Below are 22,714 nucleotides of genomic sequence, written 5' to 3' on the forward strand. Positions count from 1 at the left end.
TCATTCATAAAGTGTATTTAACATTTTCATTCTTCCTTAAGTACTGTATTTAACATTTTAATTCTTATTCCAGTACTTGACCAACATCACACAAAGGTAGTGAGATACAGTCTCACTGTACAGGACTGCTTTCCTTCATTAGCTCTGTAATGGCTTTCCTGCACATGTTCTTAATTAGTGCTATTAATGCTTAGGGCAGGTTTGAACAAATGCATCACATCTCAGCATCTCTTTAATCAGACATGTTTTCTTTGTACCTCTGATATTATAGAGCAGGAGTATTGGTTTTTCAGCACTAATTGATAAAGGGCTTTGTAGATAATATTGGTTTTGCAAAAGAAATTTTTTACCAATCAAGAACAGTACAGTTTTATTTTTAACTTGGAGTGGGGAAGTGGGTTTGCAGGGAACCACTTTAGAATGGAGTTCTTCTGTCGTAAGTTTAAAAGCTCATTATGCTATTGGTCTCAATTTTTACTCTTGTTTTTTTTCTTAAGTACCTCTCTGATTCTCAGACACTCATTTATGTAATAACCCTTATAAAATAATTTCCATGGTAACCCGTGATTTATTGTCTTTTTTTTCAGGAGTTGATAGATGATTTCATCTTTCCAGCATCCAATGTTTATCTACAATACATGAGAAATGGAGAATTGCCTGCTGAGCAGGCCATACCAGTGTGTAGCTCACCAGCCACTATTAATGCTGGCTTTGAGCTCCTCGTTGCACTAGCAGTTGGATGTGTGCGAAATCTCAAGCAGATTGTAGACACGTTGACTGAAATGTATTACATAGGTACAGCAATCACTAGTATGTAATACTTTTTAATTATCTATTTTCTACTCTCTAATGTATATATCATGTACAGATTTTGTTTAGATTATCCGCTGAACCAAATGCTGAGTTTTTTAGTTCGTGGTTTGTTTGTGGTTGCTTTTAATGTTGCAAAATCAGTTTGCCAGGGTAGGCTTTATTTGTTTTTCTTTATGCAGTAAATGTACTGATCTGCATTCCATGGTCACATCCAAATTCCAGCCCAAGTCACAGTCTGACCCTTCCTGTCCCAATCTCTCCCCTTTGTCCATACCAGCTACCAGGAACTTCATTCTGTCTGTATCTTATACTTCTGTCTCATCATTTCAGGCTCTTGCTAACCAATCCCAGAGGTGCTAGCCTCACCAGGTATCTTCAGCTTTGTTTTAGAGCCAGTTTCTTGGTTGCTCACCTGGTTTGTCATCATTGCCCACACACAGACCCAGGTCCTCTGTCCTGCTTCTCTTTTTAGTTCTGAACTCATTCTCTGCTTGTCAGAGAGAATAGTCCTTTTCAGGCTCCTTTTTGACCTTATCTCAGCACAGCTCTGCACTGAAAGAGTCTTCACTCACTGGAGAAAGTGATTGCTTTCTGTTCAAAAACTTGCAAATGTTAGTGCTTCAAAAGCCAATAGTCACATGAAACTGGGCTGATTTTCACAAGGATGACAAAAGGCTTGGTTTTAGCACAGATTATTGTTGTCATAAAAAAAGCATTTCTTAAAAATTATCAAGCAGGAGGATATTTTCTCCAGCCCTAAAAGGGACACTAAAACCATTCTGCTGTAATATTAAGAGGGAAAGGGAATCAACAATCACCAAACAAAATCCAAACACCATCAAACCAAGGAAACCCAAGCTCATATGGTGGGAAAGGCTGGGAGAGGTTGGGGTTGCTCAGCCTAGAGAAGGGAAGCCTCCAGGGGTACCTCATTGTGACCTTTATTACTTAAATGTAGTTTATAAGAAAGATAGAGAAAAAGATTTGTACCAGGGCCTGTAGTTACAGGACAAGAGGCAATGATTTTAAACTGAGAATTGGACACAAGGAAAAATTTCTTCACTATGAGAATGTTAAGACACTGGAACAGGTTGCCCAGTTGTGGATGCCTCATCCCAGAAGTGTTCCAGGCCAGGTTGGATGGGGCCCTGAGCAGTCTGGTCTAGTGGAAAATATCCTGGCCCATGGCAGGGGGCTGGACAAGATGATCTTTAAAGGTCCTTCCAACCCAAACCATTGTGTGATTTAACAGATGTTTCAACTCATAGAGTTGGGCAAAACCATAAGCAACTAAAAATAGTACCCAAAAGTGGAAATTGTCTGCTGCCTCTCAGAGTGCCAGAGCTACTTGCTTGAATGGTGCCGTCAGTGAGTCACTTGAGGTTTTTCAGTCTCTTCTGTTCAGTTCCATCTCAGATGCATAAATTAAAAGGGCAGCTTTATGGTTTTCCCCTCTGCCTCATCCTTCTTTCTTCACCCTTTTCTGTTGGGAAGTAGTGTATTTCTTATCACCTCACAGTTAGGGGGATTTCATGGCATTCCCTTCCATTCAAGTGTTTGATAAGCACAACAGAACACCAGATCTGTGTGGTGTGTCAGACAGAAGAGAGAACAAATGTATGAACTGTGCATGCTCTGGGATTCATATACCAAATCTGCTTGTAAATAAATATGCATGCTCTCTTATATCAGAATTATTAATACCAAGTTTTTTGTGTTAAAACTACAGACAGAACAAGAGGTTAGCTTAGGTGATCATGAATGTTCTCAAAGAGATGTGAGGGACCTGAAAGAGAAGATCAGGAGGAAAAACATATATATATCAAGTTATATAGAAAGCATTTGCTAAAACTGTTTCCCATCCTGGCAAAAAAAGTGAGGCTTAAGTGAAATTCTATAATTTTTTGAAGGATTGTAAATCTTGTGAGAGTACTATAATTTTTAGAAGGTTTATAAATTGGTTATATATTCTGTATTCATTCAGCCGAATTCTTCAGCTAAGAAACTTGCTGGTATTGAGGAAAGGCTTCTGTTTCATATAGAAATAGACTAAATTTTTACCTGGCCACCTCTTTAGTTATGCAGTAAAAGAAAATGTTGTAATAAGATTACAGATAGAACAGTGCTTCACAGAAGTTGTGTTAATTTTAGCAATTATAAATTGCAGTGTGATACAGACTAACAATAATCTTATGCAACTGCCCTTTGTACTGCACTGATGTTGTCTTTGTTTTACAACAAACCAGTTCCCTGAGCACTCTCTGCTGTTTCCTCTTAGCTTGTGAAGCACTCACAGAATGGGAATATCTGCCTCCTGTTGGGCCTCGGCCTCCAAAGGGATTTGTGGGACTGAAAAATGCTGGTGCCACTTGTTACATGAATTCTGTCATTCAGCAGCTGTACATGATTCCAGCCATCAGGAATGGCATTCTTGCAATAGAAGGCACAGGCAGTGATGTAGATGATGACATGTCTGGGGATGAAAAGCAGGACAATGAGGTAAATTTAATTATATAAAATTGCCTAATCTTTAAATTGGAATTACTTTTTTTTATGAAAAGGTTGTAATAAATTTCAGTTGCTGATCAAACACTTTGATTTCCACTGATACCTGTGGGGAAAATAGGATAATATTTCATCCTTGAATAAGTTCACTGCCAGAGGGGCACTTTAGAAGATCCAGGTTGGCAGGGTTTGCAGAATTCCTCCTCAGGCATTTCTGCTGGAAAGCACTGCACCTTATTTCAGCCACCACAACTTTGTTAATGCAAACCAAGACAGTATTTGGGTTTTCAGCTGAGTATGAAACACCTTAGATTGTCAAATTAAACAAAGGATAAAACTAACTAGGAGACAGCTACATATGGAAGTGAATTCCACAAATTTTCTGCTTTTCAGAGCAATGTTGACCCACGAGATGACGTGTTTGGTTATCCACATCAGTATGAAGATAAACCAGCACTGAGCAAAACTGAAGATAGAAAAGAGTACAATATTGGAGTTTTGAGGCATCTCCAAGTAATTTTTGGCCATTTAGCAGCTTCCAGGCTACAGTACTATGTACCAAGAGGGTTTTGGAAACAGTTCAGGTAAGTAGAAAATTGAGTATTGATGTTGGTTCACTGGATCACTGAAGTGCAAAAAAACTAATCATAGTAGAATGGCAATGATGTAAAGTGTAAATTAGCTGAAGTTGTGCAGCTTTATCTGCCCTTTCACCACTCTGTAGAAGTCTGTTAAAAAACTATGTTTACAGCAGAGTGGTTCTTTTGAATTTCAGCAGTTTTTGATAGTGAGACTTTGAATTAAGTATAAAGTTATCCACAAGAGCTTGTTTTCACTTATCAGAAAGTGTCAGGGACAGAACAACAGGTCATGTAGTACATCAAAAACCAGTAGTCTGGCTCTTCAAGGGGGAGGGGTTAGGAGCTTGAATCATATATTTTTTCAAAAAGAAATTGTTGGCAAACAAAACAAAAAAAATTTGACAAAATATGCTTTCATTTTCAGACTCTGGGGTGAACCTGTAAATCTTCGTGAACAACACGATGCTTTAGAATTTTTTAATTCGTTGGTGGACAGTTTAGATGAAGCTTTAAAAGCTTTGGGCCATCCAGCAATGTTAAGTAAAGTTTTAGGAGGGTCCTTTGCTGATCAGAAGATTTGTCAAGGATGCCCACATCGGTAAGTGTTGAGGATTTTCATCTTTTTTTATAGAAAAACAACCCATGTTTGTGTCCTTATAAAAGTGATTAGAGTCAAGAGTGGGCTTTTTGTGGGGGTTTTTTAAGCTAATAGATTTTGCTACCTTATTTTTTCTACAGCTGAACATTGATTTGTCTACAAGTACTTAATCATTATTGCTTCTACTTCACAGATTGATTGTGAAGCATTGTGTATTGATCAAGGCAGGAAAAGATTATGCTTTTTCACATGGAAAGTGAAAACAATTGTAGGGACCAAATGCAATGTAGAAAATTTTAATACCTGGCCAGCAATTGTTGCTGTCTTTGGTTTTCCATAATGTGTGTTTAGAGTTGAGCCGAGTAGGAATCTTCAGTTCCAATGAGTAAAACTGTTCATACTCACCATGTCACCTGTAATTAAGGTCAGTGGGGTAGAAAGTTCATCTTTTTCTGAAGACTTCTGTATTTGTAGGTACCTTTAAATGTGAATGCTGAAATTCATTTTTGCAGAAGGCATGTAAGAAACCACCAATGCCAAATCAGACTGCAAGTCTGTAGCTCACTGTTTTGATGATGGTTATTAATGAAGGAATAGAACTCAATATTGTAAAGTTGTAATTCTCCAGACTTTTTAAATTATCTCTCTTTTTGTGATGGATGGTTAAAATTGCCTGCAAAATTCAGGATGGCTTAATGATTAACTTTTTCTTTTTAGCGTTTGTCTTTTTTTTAATATTGTGTTTATTTCTGTCACTATCAGTTGGCCTTCTTACTGTTCAGATCATCTATGACTCTTTAACACTACATACCTTATACCTCTGTACATTGCCATTGCAAATTCTCTTTATTTTGAAAGCTGATCATTTCCTTTAGCCTTCAGTTAGCAATTAAAATACTGGAATAAAATGACACAAATGGATTTTATTGTGGTAATCTTTCAACTTCAATTGATCTAATACATGAATAAGAATGATTTGTAAAGTGAAGATCTGAGGTTTCATGGATTACAATGAGTGATTAGAAGTGAGTTGAAATACTGCAAGGTAAAATGGTAGCACTGATTTCACCTTATATGCAATGGGTAATTAAATGGCAGATCCAGACCAGAAGCAATGTGAGTTACCATTCATTCCTGATATTATGTATTATCCTGAAGTATTTCTGTGTTTTTTGAACTCTACTGGATTTGCATAATGTTAACAAAAATGTTGTTTAGGGAGGAGGGAACTGATAGTAACTAAACTGTGGATTTGTGTATGGCAAATAAAAGCTTGTCTATATTTTTTTGTAAGCTATTTATTGGATGAATGAATATTGCTGTTGGTTGAAGAGTTTCTAATTATTTATTTATTCAGCCTTTGAATGCTTGATTGCATATCAGGGAAACAAGCCCTTCAGGGTTACACTGGAATAGATGTGGCTTTTTAAATTTATTCATCACTTCTTTATTTTAAAAACAAAAAGTTGCTTCCAGGATGTATCAGCTGGTTGTCTCTCAAGCATTGCTGGCTTATTGCTAGAGATTTGTTCACAGATTATATTTAGAACATGATGTCAAAGCCAGTCATAAACATTCAAATAGGTTTTATGAAGATGATGATTCATGGTTTTTTAGATAGAAAATAAAAAAAGCTTTTGTTGTTTTTTTTTTTAAAACTGAATTGGCATCTGTTTTGAACTATTGTCTTTAGGTGTGTTTTTGTGTTTATCATTTAATTCCTGACCATAGAAATAGTGTGCAGATACTGTAATGTAACTGTAGGAAAACTGCTGCAGTAAAAAAGAGTTCAGTTCTTTTACTGCTTACACACTGTAGCACATGTAAAACATCAAAAGTTGAACACATTCCTGCCTTTCTCATACATTTACCTGTTCATTGCTAGGTACGAGTGTGAGGAATCCTTCACAACTCTGAATGTAGATATAAGGAATCACCAAAACCTTCTTGATTCTTTGGAGCAGTACGTCAAAGGAGATTTATTGGAAGGTGCAAATGCATATCATTGTGAAAAATGCAACAAAAAGGTAATGAGTCCTTATATTTTTAATTTGTGTACAGCTGTGATGTTACAGCTGTACTAAGTTCAGTCTTAGTTCATGTTTGGGGAGAAAAATCATCCTTTCATTACTCAGTTTGATATTTGGTGAGAGTGTATGAATGGAAATTTGAGGACTGGTAACTGTTCATGTCCTTTTTTAGGTGGACACAGTGAAACGCTTGTTGATTAAGAAGTTGCCTCCAGTTCTTGCCATCCAGTTGAAACGATTTGATTATGACTGGGAAAGGGAATGTGCAATCAAATTCAATGATTATTTTGAATTTCCACGAGAACTGGACATGGAGCCTTACACAGTGGCAGGTGTAGCAAAATTGGAAGGGGATGATGTGAATCCTGAAAATCAGATAATACAAAATGAGCAGTCAGAAAATGAACACTCTGGGAGCACAAAATACAGACTTGTGGGTGTACTTGTGCACAGCGGCCAGGCCAGCGGTGGACATTACTACTCCTACATCATCCAGAGGAATGGTGGAGATGGTGAGAAGAACCGGTGGTACAAATTTGATGATGGAGATGTGACAGAGTGTAAAATGGATGATGATGAAGAGATGAAAAACCAATGTTTTGGGGGAGAGTACATGGGCGAGGTGTTTGATCACATGATGAAGCGAATGTCCTACAGGCGCCAGAAGAGGTGGTGGAATGCTTACATTCTTTTTTATGAACGCATGGACACGATAGACAAAGACAATGAACTCATAAAATATATTTCAGAAATCGCTATCACCACTAAGCCCCACCAGATTAAAATGCCCTCGGCCATCGAGCGGAGCGTGCGCAAGCAGAACGTGCAGTTCATGCACAACCGGATGCAGTACAGCCTGGAATATTTCCAGTTCATAAAGAAGTTGCTGACTTGTAATAGTGTCTACCTGAACCCTCCTCCAGGTTAGTATGGTAGTGTGATAATCATGGATTCATTTTTTACAAGAAGAGTTTTGCTTTGTGTGGCCAAGGATTTATCTAGCCAGTGAAAATTTGGTGTGTCCTGCTTTGAATACTCCTGTCCTTCTGCAGTTAAACACCTCTTGTGGAGTTGTTCATCAGTGGTAACTTGCCATAGTATTTAGCAAAAAATACTTGGATAAACTATCAGCTATTACTCAGGTGCTGTACTAAATCAAGTTAAAATACTCAAATTAGAGGGCTCTTTTTTTGAAAACAGTTCTCAAAGGTGAGATGCTGAATTTGTGAAAGATACATGTTAGCCTCCAGGTACCTGTATTAAAGCTTAAGTTTTTGAATGATACATTATAGAAACTAGAGGCTATTTTGATCAAGTTTCTCCTAAAATTGGAACACCATATCAGACAAAACAGTAATCTGAAATCAATTAAATTATTAAAAATTGCTTTTACTTTGTCTACATGTGAGTATTCTGATTTTTCTTTAGGACAAGATCATCTGTTGCCTGAAGCAGAAGAAATAACTATGATTAGTATTCAGCTTGCTGCTAGATTTCTCTTCACCACAGGATTTCATACAAAGAAAATAGTCCGTGGCCCTGCTAGTGATTGGTATTTTGTCTTTTAACAACAATTACAATTTTGGAAGTTTGATGTCTGTTAAAAGATCCCATTTAGATACATGGTGAAGGTGCACGTGGAGAGGGGGAAAGGTTTGAATAGAAAATACTGGGAAGAATTTGAGCCTTGAAATACCCTGCTGATCTGAATAGCTTCAAATTTAATTTTCAAACAGAGCTTAACTCTTGTCTTTTAAAAAGAGTAAAAGAAAAGAATCTGTCACTAGCACAGAACAGATTATGTTTTCTGACAAATTCAGAATGGTTTTTACATTGTTTTAGTAGTTTTAAACAAAGCTCTTTACAAACCATTGTTGCAGCTTATATTTGAATTCTGTTTGTGAAACATGTATAATAGTCTTTGAGACACTGTTGGCAGAGTACTTTATGTACATTGCTATAGGGCCTGTAATTCAAATCCACACTGTGACACACAGTCCCATCTTATTCATTTTAGTCCTTCAGCTGGGTTATTCTCTGCTGGGGAGAGGAGTGGGGGTTACTGCTGGTCAGATTGGAGAGAAAATCTGGTATTCGTGGCCAGTAGTTTACCAGCTACTAGTAAGTAGCTGTGTAATAATGGCAAATTCATACCCCCAGCAGCAACTTCCACAGTAGCTTAAGTTACTCCTTTTAATTTAAGGGATCAAGAAGAGTTCAAATATTCCTGCTGAAAGGACAGAGTAATGCAAGGCCTTCTCTGAAACAGATATTTTAGTCTTTGGGTATTGGTTTTTCATTTTATGGGGTTTTTAAAGGTCTCTAAATGAGACTACAAATTCTTGTTAGGTTACATATTTAGTTGTGTGTTGTATATGAAATCCACCTGTGTTCTCTGCTGCTCACCCTCTCCCTCAGTTCCAGTACAGAGACAGTGGTGGCTGCCAACATAAGACCTGCTTTGAGGAGTAGTTAGGGGGTGTAATGCTGTCTTAATTCTTATAGGTGATAGAAGTAAAATTGGTTAGGTTTTTATTTGACGTTCAGTTTTTAATTGAAGGGTATGTTCCATTTCTGATTGCTCATAAGAGTATCACTAAAAGAACTACAATCTAATTAAAATCATTTTGTGAACAAAAATGAGTGGGTATCACCTTTAACACATATTTTCTTCAAACTGTGCAAAAGAACATGTCTGCCAAATTCAGAAATGTCTGCATTTGGTGCTGACTGTGCCCTCTCCTGTTGCAGGTATGATGCCCTGTGCATCCTGCTCCGGCACAGCAAGAATGTACGTTTCTGGTTTGCACACAACGTCCTGTTTAATGTTTCAAACCGCTTCTCTGAGTATCTCCTGGAATGCCCCAGTGCAGAAGTGAGGGGTGCATTTGCAAAACTTATAGTATTTATTGCACATTTTTCATTGCAAGATGGACCATGTCAATCACCTTTTGCCTCTCCTGGACCTTCCAGTCAGGTATTTAATTTTCTAATGAAAAGCTTTTGAAATTTATTCTTACTTCTTTGTTATAAGCATTTAATGTAAAGTAAACTCTGGAGCAGATGCATCAGTGTTGGCTGGAAAACTGTGCAGCCCATTTGCATTATGAAACAGGATGTAACTCAACCAGTTAGACAGTTGCTGTCAGAGGGTTCAGTTTTCCCTCATTTGCAAATCCCTGTGAAGGCTCAGTGAGACCTTTGAGCTGGGAGTGTGAAATCTGCAAAAAAAAAAAAAGCAGTGGTTATTTTAGTGAAGTAATGTCTAGGGAAGTGAACCCTTGCTTTTATTTAGAACTGTAAAACAAACCCCCACAAACAAACACGCTAACCTGAAAACTTGCAGGAGTTCCCTAACTTTTAATCCCATGTATCTTGCAACAGTGAAATTGTCAAAAATTGTAACTTAGTGTAGGAGTAGACAGTGAATTGCCTGATTTTACACTCAAACAACAACAACAAAAAAAAGCCTACATCTTATTGTGATACTTGTGATAATAATGTTAAAAAGATCAACTTTTTTGAGCGTTTGCTTTGTCATGTTTTAATGTCTCTTTTTGCTTACATGATCCCATTTACCTTCCCAGAATGTTTTCACTGCTGTGTCCAGCAAAAGAATTTGTTAAGAGTTAAGTTGAAGCTCCATAGGCTTAGGAAGTGTTCTGTGTTGTGAGGTATTTGACATATACCTGAAGAGGTGATTGGGTTGTCTTAGTCTACAAAGTTAATAGTGGAATTGCATGTGTGTTTCTTGAGTATTCAGGCCTATCTGCTATTGGAAAAAAGCCCAGTTAAAAGTTTCTGTAACTATAATTTCTTGGACTTGCATAGTATTGATGGGAGTCTTACTCCCTGTCTGTGTCTTTTTGTCTGCATGAGACACTCAAGACCAGCTGCTGCCACTTTGGAGCTTGTATAAATCCCATACCTTGTAACCAGTTCTGTTCTCTGTCACAGTAAAAAGCAGAAACTAAATCAAGATATGATAGATTCAGCCACTAACAGCAGAACTTGTTTCTCTCTGTAGGCTTATGATAACTTAAGTTTAAGTGATCACTTACTGAGGGCGGTACTGAATCTTCTGCGAAGGGAGGTATCCGAGCACGGGCGCCACTTGCAGCAGTATTTCAATCTGTTTGTGATGTATGCCAATCTAGGTAAGCAAATTGCTTTTACTGACAACACTGTAATAAACTGGGGCTTTATTGATGATCCAGTTACAGAGATAACAGCAGGAGGATCCAGTTTTCCATCCTTAGGCAGATTGTTATAGTTATGTGTCATATAAATGCTCCCTGGCATCTGTGTTCCAACTCCTTGGAGTTTGGGGCTTCAGTCTCCCTGTCATCCGTGGAACATAAACATGAGAAGCTTGGGGCTGTAAAACAGTATCCTGCTGAGAGAGGATGGGGGTGAAACTTTATAAAATACTTGACTGTTGCTGTTTATCAGCTCATGCAGGAAGTAGACAATTTGAAAGGAATTTAATTTCCCATCTCCAAAATTAATCTAGACAATTGTGTTAATTTAATTACAACTGTAATGCCTGTTGCTTTCATGTACTTTGCCTACCAAAGCATTCTCTGTCTGGCAGGTTTCTGTCATGACACCAGAGTAGAATTAGTGTCATGGCAGAGAGGAGAGATGCAATTATTCTGCTCCATCTTCTCTTTTCTTCTTCACTAGCTTTTCATTGTCAGTGCAGATCAGGCCTGTGAGTGCTCTCCTATTCCAAGGCCAGATAGGAAAATAGAATTTTATTTGTGAGTCTGATCATTATCACAATCTACCCTGTAGAGATAAACCTGGAAGTACCAACACAGTAAACAGTTGTCCTTGTCTCACTACTGTTACCTGAAGGCTTCTGTATGAATGTAGAGTTCATTCAGCAAAAACCACAATAACATAATTTCTGCATTTTGTGGAAAAGATTAAACTGTCTGACATTTTGAGAAATCAAATAGTAGATTGTTCACATCAGTGCAAGTGAGAGGTCAGTTCTACAGAGGATGCAACTACAAAACTGTCTAGCATAATCAGAAAAAATGCCATTATAAAACCACTTACACTCCTCCTTATCAGAAAAATGGAAGGTAAAGCCCAGTTGTATTTTAGAATAAGACAGACTTGGAAATGTATGAAAAATCATTACTTTTAAGCAAAATAAGCAACAGAATGCAAGAAGGGATGTAGTGAATTTCCTGGTGAGTACTTGTGTACTACATGCATGGTATTCTTGCAGTAAAATCAGATGTAAGTTTGGATTTTTTGGTTTGGTGTTTTGGAGGTTTTCTTATTTATTTTGTTGCTTAATTTACATTTATTACATCGTGTGGCACAGTTAAAAATGTCTTAAGTTTGTGATTGATGTATCTAGGACATGATAGAAAAATAAGAAAACACACTGTGGGGGTTGTTTTTCCTATCCTGGGCCTCACAATAAAAGGATTAATTTATTGTCCAAAAGACTTCTCTGAGGCTTTGCTATTAACACAGATGCTACTTGTGCTTAGCTTAAGTGCTAATGAGCACTGTGAAGAAATGGTAGTAATTTACAACTCTCCTTCAATGTGATTTTTCACCTGTATATAATTTTCTTCTGCATCCTGATTGATTTGATTTTTTCCCCAGAAGGTATAAATGAGGGTTTAATAGAAGCCAAGAACTAAAAAGTTACAAGTCATGTAAACTCCTATTATTTTTCTTTTAAAATATTCTAAAAATATTTTCAGTGCCAGAAACAATTTTTTTTTTCCATTCCCTGCCCCATAAAGGTGTAGCAGAGAAGACACAACTTCTGAAACTAAATGTTCCTGCAACCTTCATGCTTGTGGCTCTGGATGAAGGTCCAGGCCCTCCAATTAAGTACCAGTATGCTGAGCTGGGGAAGCTGTACACCGTGGTGTCCCAGCTGATCCGCTGCTGCAACGTCTCCTCGAGGATGCAGTCTTCTATTAATGGTACAGTGAATCCTCAGTTTGCTTTAGATCCAGTGACTAAACCAGTAAATGTCTTTTTGTGCATGTTTAGCTATTATTTATAAAGTGGATCAGCTGGAAAAATGTTTTCCATTTATGTTTAGCAGCTCCTTTCATTGAAAGAAACAAATCTGTTTGTTGTAAGCAAAACTGATTTGTTACACTAAAAAGACCAAAACAGAAATCTGTTCTGTATAAAATACAGATATTTTATACTGCTTGGCTTATTCCTTAAAAATATAGGGAAATAATTAGTAAAGTAGGAGGCTGTTCATTACAAAGTAGCAGTGCTTTGAGAATAGTTCAAGCCCATTGTTGACTTAAGCTATTCTAAAAGCATTACTATTTTGTTACTATTACTAAAGAGTTGTCCAGAAGATGTTTTTATCCTGAAAAACAGATGACAGAAATAATCTGTACAGGAAAAGCATCACAGCAGGTTTTGAGATAACTGATAGTGCTTAGCACTGAAGAGATGTTGCATTGTTTTGGCTCTTGAATATGATTTGATGTTCACACTCAATAGAGCAAACAGCAGCCAGCGCTTCAATTTATGAAGGATAAAGAAACACTTAGAAATTGATTAACCACAGTGTAAATCATTAACATTTCCAATAGCTGAATAGAGTGAAGTTATTTTTGAGGAATGGTGACAGGATATTGGGCCATGTGGACTTTATAGCCTGTATCTGTACACGTTCTGCTAAGCATATTTTAGAAAACCTAATTAGAAATCTGTAGAGAAGCTATTTAATGGGAAACTCATTACAGCTTGATGTGTCAGGCTATAAAGTCAATAGGCTAGACTGTGCTGTAGTGAGATTAATGAACTGAAAATTTTATTGCGCTGTAATAAGCTTCAGAATCATGTGGCAATTTTGGTTGGAATTTTTTCCAGTGCATTACTTGAAGCTTAAACTGAAAAGGTAATCTACCTTTGAAAAACAGTTGTATATTCAATATATTAATAATATTATACTAAAAAATATTATTTTTATAAACTTTACTTTGACTATTAATTATTATTATTATTTACATAATAAAGTTATTTTTTCTTCAGCTTATGAAGCTAGAAAAGTTCTCCCTAGTCTTCTGGGCATCTTCAAGCAATAACTCAAAACACTGCTAAATTTAGGAACATCAGGAGCAAATCAACGGTCTTTCACTACACAAAATGAAGCTGACTAAATAAGATACATTAATTACAAAAGCATGTTTATTCTCTACACTCCAGAGATTCAAATGGGACTGTTCTAACATAGATACTCCCCTGAACACTTTTGCATTGTCTTGTGAAGTAGACAGATATTATGTCCCTAAAATATGGCTTGGGCTGTGTTACACAAGCAGTGAAGTAGATAAATGCAGGAGATAAGAGGATTTCTCTGAGAAATCTCAGTGAATTCTCCTCTGGCATGTGAATATGTCTCCAGCTGTTCTGCTTTGATTGTCACTGCATATTCTTATCAGAGAGGGAGAAGTAGCTCTCTCAGGCAGTAAGTGTCAAGCTTCACAAACATAAAAATTAGTTATTTCTTACTATTTTTTTTCAAAGAAAGTCAGCTGTTAAAGGGGGGGGGGTGGTTTTTTTCCCTCTGTGTTCTTTGATGAGTTACACCAGTTTGTATTTTGGAGTATCTACACTGAAGGTACTTCAGCACCTTTTAATCTGTAATAACTGTTTATTCCAGGTAATCCCCCACTTGCCAACCCTTATGGTGATCCTAATTTATCTCAACCTATAATGGCACTTCAGCAGAACGTAGCAGACATTCTGTTTGTGAGAACTAGTTATGTAAAGAAAATTATTGAAGACTGCAGCAACTCTGAAGAGACCATCAAATTGCTTCGTTTCTGCTGTTGGGAGAATCCTCAGTTCTCTTCCACAGTCCTCAGTGAACTACTTTGGCAGGTAAAAATAAAAAGCTAGGAGAAAGATGGGAATAAAAAGATGAATGATTCTGAATTTATATGTGAGCATGTTGTACTAAATACTGAATGGGTGCTTGATAAATAAATTTCCTCAAGATGGCATCCTCTGTCAGTATTTACAGTCTTAGGTCTGTACATCACACTGGAGCACTGTGGGAAGTGCTCTGTGAATTTAGGGAAGCACTCAACCTTTAACAAGTCAGGAAGGATGTGTTAAGGGTGGAAAGTAGACTGAGGTGGTCTTTGTGTATTTCAAGAGCATCTGCTAAAACTTTCTGTCATTATTCATGAAAGAGATTCATAGATGACATGAAAAGTTGGAATAACTTCCTTAGATCTCCCTTGTATTTATTTCAAGTATGTTTGTTAAGTCAGGTTTTTTTACAAGTCTGCAGAACTTTTTTGGCTTCAGACTCAGCAAAGAATCTTTGATACTGTCTTATAATTCCATTGTAATTTCTGTAAGGTCAGTTACACTTTTCCACTCCAAATACAATTCTTTACTTCTGTTAGCCCCTCTTTATATTTGCCCTTTTTCTTTCATTTTCAGGGACATTTTTCTATGTCCTTTTGTTTGACACTTGAAAGATTCATAATACAAATCACTTCATTGATATTTTGCTGGCCATATATTTTACATTCTAGGATAACCTGTGAAACCAAGCTTTGTACATACTGCCTAAAAGTAGCAATATCAGTGAAAAGTGCCATTTTAAAATTTTTCTTTTCTAAAGGTATTTTTAAGGTACTTTCTTCAGCATGTCATGCTTGGGGCTTCAGATCAACTGTGTCAGAAAATCATAAAGACACATTTTTTCCTTTACAGAACCTACTGTATTTAAAAACAAATAAAATTAAATTGCAAACCACAAAATTCCTGACACAACCAACACTTTCTAGAAAAGAAGTGTTGTATCTAGAAATACCCTTTGAATTACAGTAAATTTCAAATGAATTGTGTTCTTGTATTTCACTGTGTAAGCTGTCTGCCTCAAGAAATGCTTTCTTGTGTTCTCTGCATTTTGACATTTTAGGTTGCATATTCATACACATACGAGCTTCGACCTTATTTGGATCTGCTTCTGCAAATCCTGTTAATTGAGGACTCTTGGCAAACTCACAGGTCAGTATTTACCTGTACTTTTATAATTCAATATTGTTCTGTACAGGTTGTTTTTCCAGTGGCTCTGTTGCTAATCTTTTCAATATATTTGTTTTAAATAGGTATTAAATCAAAATTCACAGATAAAGCAATTTTTTGTGGTTTTATCTGAAATTTTGAGATAAGTACAATTTTTCATATTCCTTCCTATAGAGAAGTTTGCTATAAAGCCAAGATTTTTCACATAGAGAGAATATGCTGTTTAGATTAAACTCTCTGGTTTAACTTCTCTGTGAACTGCTCTGCTTTCATAGAAATGTCCCCTTGAGGTGGGTCAGCAACAGCCTGGGCTTGCTCAGGAGCACATCAGATGTAGGAGTGGTACCAGGACACACATGAAGTGTGAATGTGGGAGAAAATAATATTTCACATTTGGGTATTCTCCATATGATCACGTTTCAAGAGAATTGTAACTCAGCATATTACATATTAATCCAGTTGAAAACCTAATTTTTGTATGTCTACAGAATAAATATTTTGAAAGTTATTAAAATTGTAATTTCTGCAAATGCTATTTCTGAGAACAGTCAGTTTTTCAGAAGTTTAATACAGAAGTAGGTGATATAGCACAAATGTCATCAGTGTGCTACCTGTCAGTGTTTTACAATGTCACTGTTTCATAATAAGCAGTTTTAGGTAGTGTGGGATTTACTGAATCATTTCCAGCTCTATCTCATAGGACATTTGAAATACTTTCAGTGAGAGCACACTTGTTGGGTATGGGAGTGGACTCCTGTCTTTAGCTGTGGACGCAGACTGCTCATTTAGAATGTTTCCAATTGCCTGGGCTTATTTTAGGAGGGACTCAAAGGAGGTGCTGGTCTGGCTTAGCCACACTCCAAAATATAATGACTGAGTTGTAGGGATTTTCTTTATGGGATTTGCTATGCATATATAATGCAGTTAGCTTATATTATCTTCTTGATAAACAAATTATTCATGAACTAAACTATTCATGTCCACAGAATGCTGGAGGACAGGCATGTTTTAATAGATATGAAGTAAAACAATGGATTTTTAGGGTTGAACAGCAGGTGAGAAATCATGGAAATGGTTGTTTGGGATAATGCTGTATTTGGAATAGTGGTGTATGAAGGACATGGATTGTTGTGGTGTGGCTTTCCTAGAGAAGTACATCACTCCATGTCCCATTGTCAGGAGTAGCACTGCTCCATGGAATTGTGTTAGGCTTCCACAGAGGGTATTAAATGGCCAGCTCCAGTCATCCACTACTCACTGCCACTTCTAGCCATGGCTTGCAGTACTTGTCTCTGCCCTGTACTTGGTTTTGCTGTGATAATCAGAGAGTTTAATTATCTCATCCAGTAAAAAAACTCCAAAACCCAACAAACAACCACAAAACAGTGAAATTGTCCATTGTAAATGGTGTCTTGTAACTGCTGGGAAATGAGTCTGATCTGACCCTGGGCAGTGTGCATCCCTTGGGGCAGCTTGTCCTCTGGTACTGCAAGATCACTGCTGCTGGCCCTTGGCATCAGACCCACTCTCTTAAATTTCTCTTGATTTGACAGGTTCAAGTGCCAGGTTTGGAATGGTGCAAGTGCCATTAAATTAAATTAATTGAAATAAAGCTCATCATTGCCTTACAGATGGAGCCTGGGCTGACAGCTGCCAGGGATGTGAGGAAAGAGGGCAGTTGCTTTCCCTGCCATGAGTGTAGCTCTGTGAGACACCAGTGTGGGTTCTGTGCCCCTCTGACTCTTTTTCAAAGCCAAAAGTGTGTCAGTTCTCAGTTTTTGCACAGTTTCAGGGTAGCAATGAATTCCTCTGCCCTGTTGTAGAGCAGAAGGCACAGAAACTGGGCTTAGTTCCAGGGGATGCCCAAGTCCCTTATCCCGTGCACAGATATATGTACCACTCATTCCCCTTCAGAGGAGCTGCATGTAAAGGGTGTCTTTGAGAAGCATAGCTGAGTGTAAGTAACCTTTCTGTGAGGATTTAACTGTTCCAATTCTCTGAGGACCTACTGGGTTAACAGGGCTGATTTGTAAATGCAGTAGATACTTTAGCAATAAAATTGAACTGTTAAAGTTTATTACTGTGACTAGAATTAATCATAATTACATTTTTTATATATCTTGTTCAGTTATATTTTTAGCATGTTTGGTAATTTTTAAACTAAGTTACATATATGACATGCCAGGTTAATTTTCTGATTTTTAAAAAACCCTCTTGACTAACACCAGAAGTCAGAACATCAGCTGTCCCTTTTGTAATTACATTGTATATAGAGCCTTAATTCAAATGCTAAAACTCTGTAATACTGAAAGTTTAGTCATTGTTTTGGTTTGGTTTTTTCTAGGATTCACAATGCACTTAAGGGAATCCCAGATGACAGGGATGGACTCTTTGACACCATTCAGCGCTCGAAGAATCATTATCAGAAAAGAGCTTACCAGTGTATAAAGTGCATGGTGGCTCTCTTCAGCAACTGCCCTGTAGCTTACCAGATCCTTCAGGTGATACCTTTTATTCTGTTTCTTGCTGCTTTTTTTCCCATTTCTGTGATTAAAAAAACCCAAAACAAACCCCACCATTATTCCGTTTTTAGCCCCTTAATTAAATTAAAACTTCCAGGGACAGTTCTTTTGAACCTTCTGTATGAGAAGGTCATTATAAGGGATTGAAAACAATCTGGTTAAATTCACACTCATTTGCAGTTGTGATGCAGCTGCAAATCTGCAGACTTCATTTCAAATTTGAAGTTTTCTTTGGAGAAAAAAGGATATTTGTGACTCCTTTAAACAGCAGCAGATCGGTTGGTGGTCTCTGACAGCTGATGTATAGGAAAGGAAAAACACTTCTGTTTGCAAGAACACAGGAAATAATTGTGATTTGTTCATTTTCTGTCTGCAGAGCAATGGAGATTTGAAAAGGAAATGGACCTGGGCAGTGGAATGGCTTGGAGACGAGCTGGAGCGTAGACCATACACTGGCAATCCCCAATACACCTACAATAACTGGTCTCCACCAATCCAGAGCAATGAAACATCAAATGGCTACTTCCTAGAGAGGTCACACAGTGCTAGAATGACTCTTGCAAAGGCCTGTGAACTCTGCCCAGAGGAGGTAAGGAATTAATTTGACTTTCAGTTCAGAAATTGAGTAAAATACTTCTGTAAATAATTAACCTTAGCAACAGTCTCCACTCATTTAAGAGGTAACACATTTCATGTGTACTTTATAAGTATGGATTTATATTTTAATTTTTCAGTTGTTATTACTGTTTCTGTAGACATTTGTCTCTTAGAGTATTAGCAGTATAAAATTGAAAGTGACCATTTGAAGTAGATTATGAATGGGTCTGTATTTCCAGTAATATATTGATAGAGGGAATTTTTATTACAATACAAGCTATAGGTGACAGGGTGGCGTGGAATTTTTCTCTGAAGGTCTAAAACATGACTCTAGCATTTCTCTGAATGTCTAAAGCATGACTCTAGATTGTCTGAAACAATCATTTGCATAGGATTGGTTTGAGCTAGAATAATTGTAATATGTTTTTAAGGAGTAAATTAAATGCGGTGTTTCAAACTTTAGGAACCAGATGATCCTGATGCCCCAGATGAACATGAGTCTTCTCCACCTGAAGATGCCCCACTGTATCCTCATTCACCTGGTTCCCAGTATCAACAGGTAAAAGCTCTGAGTTGAACTATTTATTCAGAGTTTCAGGTTTGCTTTTTGTTTTAGTATTTATGGTGACTTAAATTATAGGTATTTAGCCAGAAGCATGTTATTGTCAAATACCGTGTTTAGAGGAATAAAGGTACAGCTCCATTTCACCAGGAGCAGTTTCACCATCAGAGCTTCAAGTAGGAATTTTATCAGATCAAGGATTAATCATGCACAGAAAGGGCAGAGAGATTGATGTAATCACAGCCTAGAGCATACTGAATTTAGATTCTGTTGTTTTTCTTGACATTGATAATATTTTGTGAGCTGCTTTCTTGTTTTCAAATATAAGATCAAATCTCAAGGCCTGAATTTGGATAAGTGGAAGACTTTTGGAAAAAAAGTAGATGGCTTTGTGGCCATGTAACTCGTGCTATGAACAGTGATCTCAAAATTTTAAGTACATATAAAATCCAAATCTGTTTTTATGTTAAATGGCTACTTTGTTAATACTTTCCAGTGGAAAGCCAGATCTGGAAGAAATCATAACCAGGGTCTTCTTATAGAATTGACTAAATTATGGGATCCCTCACTTAGTAGCCATATTTTGTTCCAATTCATTTTGTATATTCCAAATCTGCTAATTTAATTTCCTTTCCTGCCCAAATCCATTTTCCCCTCCATCTTGCTTTCCTTACTTGATGTTCTCAGCAGAGCAGTTGGTAAGTCATGCAGATTTCCCCACTCCTTCCTGAGCTCCCGAGTTCAGACACATTCCATAACCTCACCATTGCCCTTGTTATGTGTTCACTTTCTTGCAAGAGACAGCATTTCTCACTAACACACACCCAATCCTCAAACTCTTGGTTTCTCCACAAACTCTGCAAAACAGTAGATAAATGAGGTGGTTTTATTTGCCAGATCTGTGTGTGACTTCTTAAATTGGGGCAGAGCATTTGTAGAAAACTGCTGGTCTAGGTTTCATTCAGTTCTGTAACATTGAGGTTTCCCCCTTAAAAATTAAAGTATGCAGCATAAACACAAGGTTGCTTTTTCCATTGTTTTAGGGAAAAAAGTCAAGCTGGTTGAATCTGTTAATAAAATATGTGCACAGTGTAATGTGGCAGCACATAGGCAACCTCTCTTGGTCTCCTTTTTTCCTTTCTTGCTGCTTTTGCTTTGCATGTAATTGTTTGTGATTCAAAAGCTGGGATTACTGTTTCACGTGATCCTTTTATCTTTACAAGTTGAAAGTTTGTTTCCCTTGTGTGTAAATTTGCCAGGTAAGTGAAAGGTGTGACTCAGAGGAATGAAGCAGCTGGGATGTGTGTTCATACCATGTGGGTACACAAGAAGTTGGTGTGCTTGAGGACACTTCCCAGTGGTCTGAGTGGAGAGGGGGAAAGCAGGGAGTCAGGAGACAGCCCACAGAGTTAAATCCCTTTGAAATGTGTGTGCTTTGTTGCAGAATAACCACGTGCATGGACAGCCATATACGGGCCCGGCAGCACACCACATGAACAACCCTCAGCGAACCGGCCAACGAGCACAAGAAAACTTCGAAGGCAGTGAAGAAGTGTCCCCGCCTCAGACAAAAGATTAGTGAAATGCACATAATCAATTAACTTGCTCCATCAAGACTGTGCACCCAGGCCTTACAGTCCAACTTTTCTCTGTGTCTGGCTAATATTTAAAACTAGAAAAACTATTCCTAATCAACATGGAGTGGAGAGTCTATTCACTGTCTTATCTGCAGAAAATTGCTGTCAATATATAACCCGCCTGCAGTGGAAAGTGTATAGTGTTTTGTAATAAATGGCCTGATGCTAATGTGTAAATGGCAAAGGTGTATATAGTATATTAATGTTTGACTGTTAATTCTTGAGCAAGAAACATTTTTTTTTTTGTCTTGATGAGACTCACAGATCTACAAAAACAAAAAAATAATTTCTTGATATATCTGCTGCGCTCTGCAACCAGTGTTGCCTGCCTCATGGCAGTTGGATCAACTCCTTTACGAAAAAGCCTATCCATGTCAACCACAAAAATAGTTTCATGTTAATTCTTTGCCACTGGAGTCGATTTTACTATGAGCAACGTAATGGCTGGTAACCTTTTAATTATTTGGTTGATGTGGAAAATTGGTGATGTAACATTGTTTCTAGATCTTTTTTCATTGCCTTTTTCATTCTGGTATTAGGTTAATCACTTTGAAGCTATAGTTATGCTGTAACATTTAGCATGGCTTCACACCAAGTTAGTGTAGCCAATGAGGGGAAAAAAAAAAAAAAAACAAGCGTGACAGCAGTTGTCCCAATGTGACAACTGTATTGCTCAGAACTTCTTCTTCTTACACCTAGACTATAAAATGGGGAGGGAAAATGTGACAAACAAGTGGTTTTCAGTTTCACATATGTTCCTCACATCTGATGTTTGACAGTTCTCTCTCTGGGTGGGATAAAGAACACTTAGTTTTCAGTAATAGGAATTTAAAAGATTTAAAACAAATATGCAAAAATTTGCTATGCCAGGATGCCTGGAGCATAATAGACTGTATTTGGTGTGCTTGTTTTGTTTCTTTGGTAGAGCTTATTAGATAAACTTCTAACACTTTCCTTCTACTGCATCCCAGTGAAGTGGAAGTCAACAAAATCACAGAGTACTTGTGAGTGCCACTGCACCAAGTTAACTTGCTGGTTTTCTGCTCGTTCACAGTTCTACTTGAAAGCGAGAATTGTCTTAGCTCTTTATCCATTATACAGAAAATCTTAACATTAGAAGCAGGGTTTAAATATAAAAGAAACTACTGGTTAGTCAAATACAATTCTGAGGTATCTCTATTCCAGAATAAACATTTGTTTAAAGACTTAAAGAAACGCATCAGTAAATACTGTATTTAAATGAAAATTGGTAACTTGAATGTGTGTAATTTTTTTGGAACCTGTCTAAAAACCAAATACCCCTGCAAAACAGATACAGCCCACCCTATACTATTTAAATATTTTGCTGTTTTATTTTATAGAAATTATTTTGCTGAATTCACAAATAGAATTTGATTTAAGAAGAATGTTTTGTCCTGTGGTGTGTGTTGTTTTTTGGGGTTTTGTTTTTTAATGGACTGCACAGAAAGGTGAATTCTGTGCAGTGGCACTATGCTGAATTCTGGAACAACAGTCACATTGAGATTCTGTGCACAAAAAAAAAATTGGCCCTCAAGAATAAAATAATCAGGACAATTACACTGTAAAAGTTTCTTAATGTGATTTATCTTGTACTTTTTGTATGTTTTTATATATACATATATATATTTAAGAGCACAAGCTTGATGGTGTTTTTTACAAATGAGTTGATAGAAACAAAGCTGCTTATCAAATTAAAGGTCTGTAGTTTTGAAATGAACAATGGAAAATTCAGTCCAAGTGCATTCTTAGGCATTTAGTGTAACAAGGGAGAGACACAGAAGATTTTTGAATATGCTG

General features: G+C 37.1%; 1 protein-coding gene across 3 annotated transcripts in view; it reads left to right on the forward strand.

Moving 5' to 3' along the window:
* Positions 1-22,302, forward strand: part of USP9X (ubiquitin specific peptidase 9 X-linked) — a 96,293-nt gene extending 73,991 nt beyond the window's left edge. Inside the window, exons 30-45 of one of the 3 annotated variants that reach the window (XM_058825761.1) lie at positions 588-810; positions 3,092-3,312; positions 3,712-3,902; positions 4,324-4,497; positions 6,383-6,524; positions 6,700-7,450; positions 7,956-8,079; positions 9,279-9,504; positions 10,555-10,684; positions 12,302-12,487; positions 14,197-14,417; positions 15,472-15,560; positions 17,923-18,079; positions 18,477-18,689; positions 19,161-19,256; positions 20,704-22,302. In XM_058825761.1, coding sequence (XP_058681744.1) covers positions 588-810; positions 3,092-3,312; positions 3,712-3,902; positions 4,324-4,497; positions 6,383-6,524; positions 6,700-7,450; positions 7,956-8,079; positions 9,279-9,504; positions 10,555-10,684; positions 12,302-12,487; positions 14,197-14,417; positions 15,472-15,560; positions 17,923-18,079; positions 18,477-18,689; positions 19,161-19,256; positions 20,704-20,838 — 3,279 coding nt within the window. In that variant the 3' untranslated portion in view covers positions 20,839-22,302. Of the gene's footprint in view, positions 1-587; positions 811-3,091; positions 3,313-3,711; positions 3,903-4,323; positions 4,498-6,382; positions 6,525-6,699; positions 7,451-7,955; positions 8,080-9,278; positions 9,505-10,554; positions 10,687-12,301; positions 12,488-14,196; positions 14,418-15,471; positions 15,561-17,922; positions 18,080-18,476; positions 18,690-19,160; positions 19,257-20,703 lie in introns of those variants that run through there. The other 2 variants (XM_058825762.1, XR_009276029.1) reach the window with 2 other exon arrangements.
* Positions 22,303-22,714: the final 412 nt, after the last annotated feature.

This window comes from Ammospiza caudacuta, chromosome 2 (assembly GCF_027887145.1).
Source record: "Ammospiza caudacuta isolate bAmmCau1 chromosome 2, bAmmCau1.pri, whole genome shotgun sequence".
Taxonomy (NCBI): Eukaryota; Metazoa; Chordata; class Aves; order Passeriformes; family Passerellidae; genus Ammospiza; species Ammospiza caudacuta.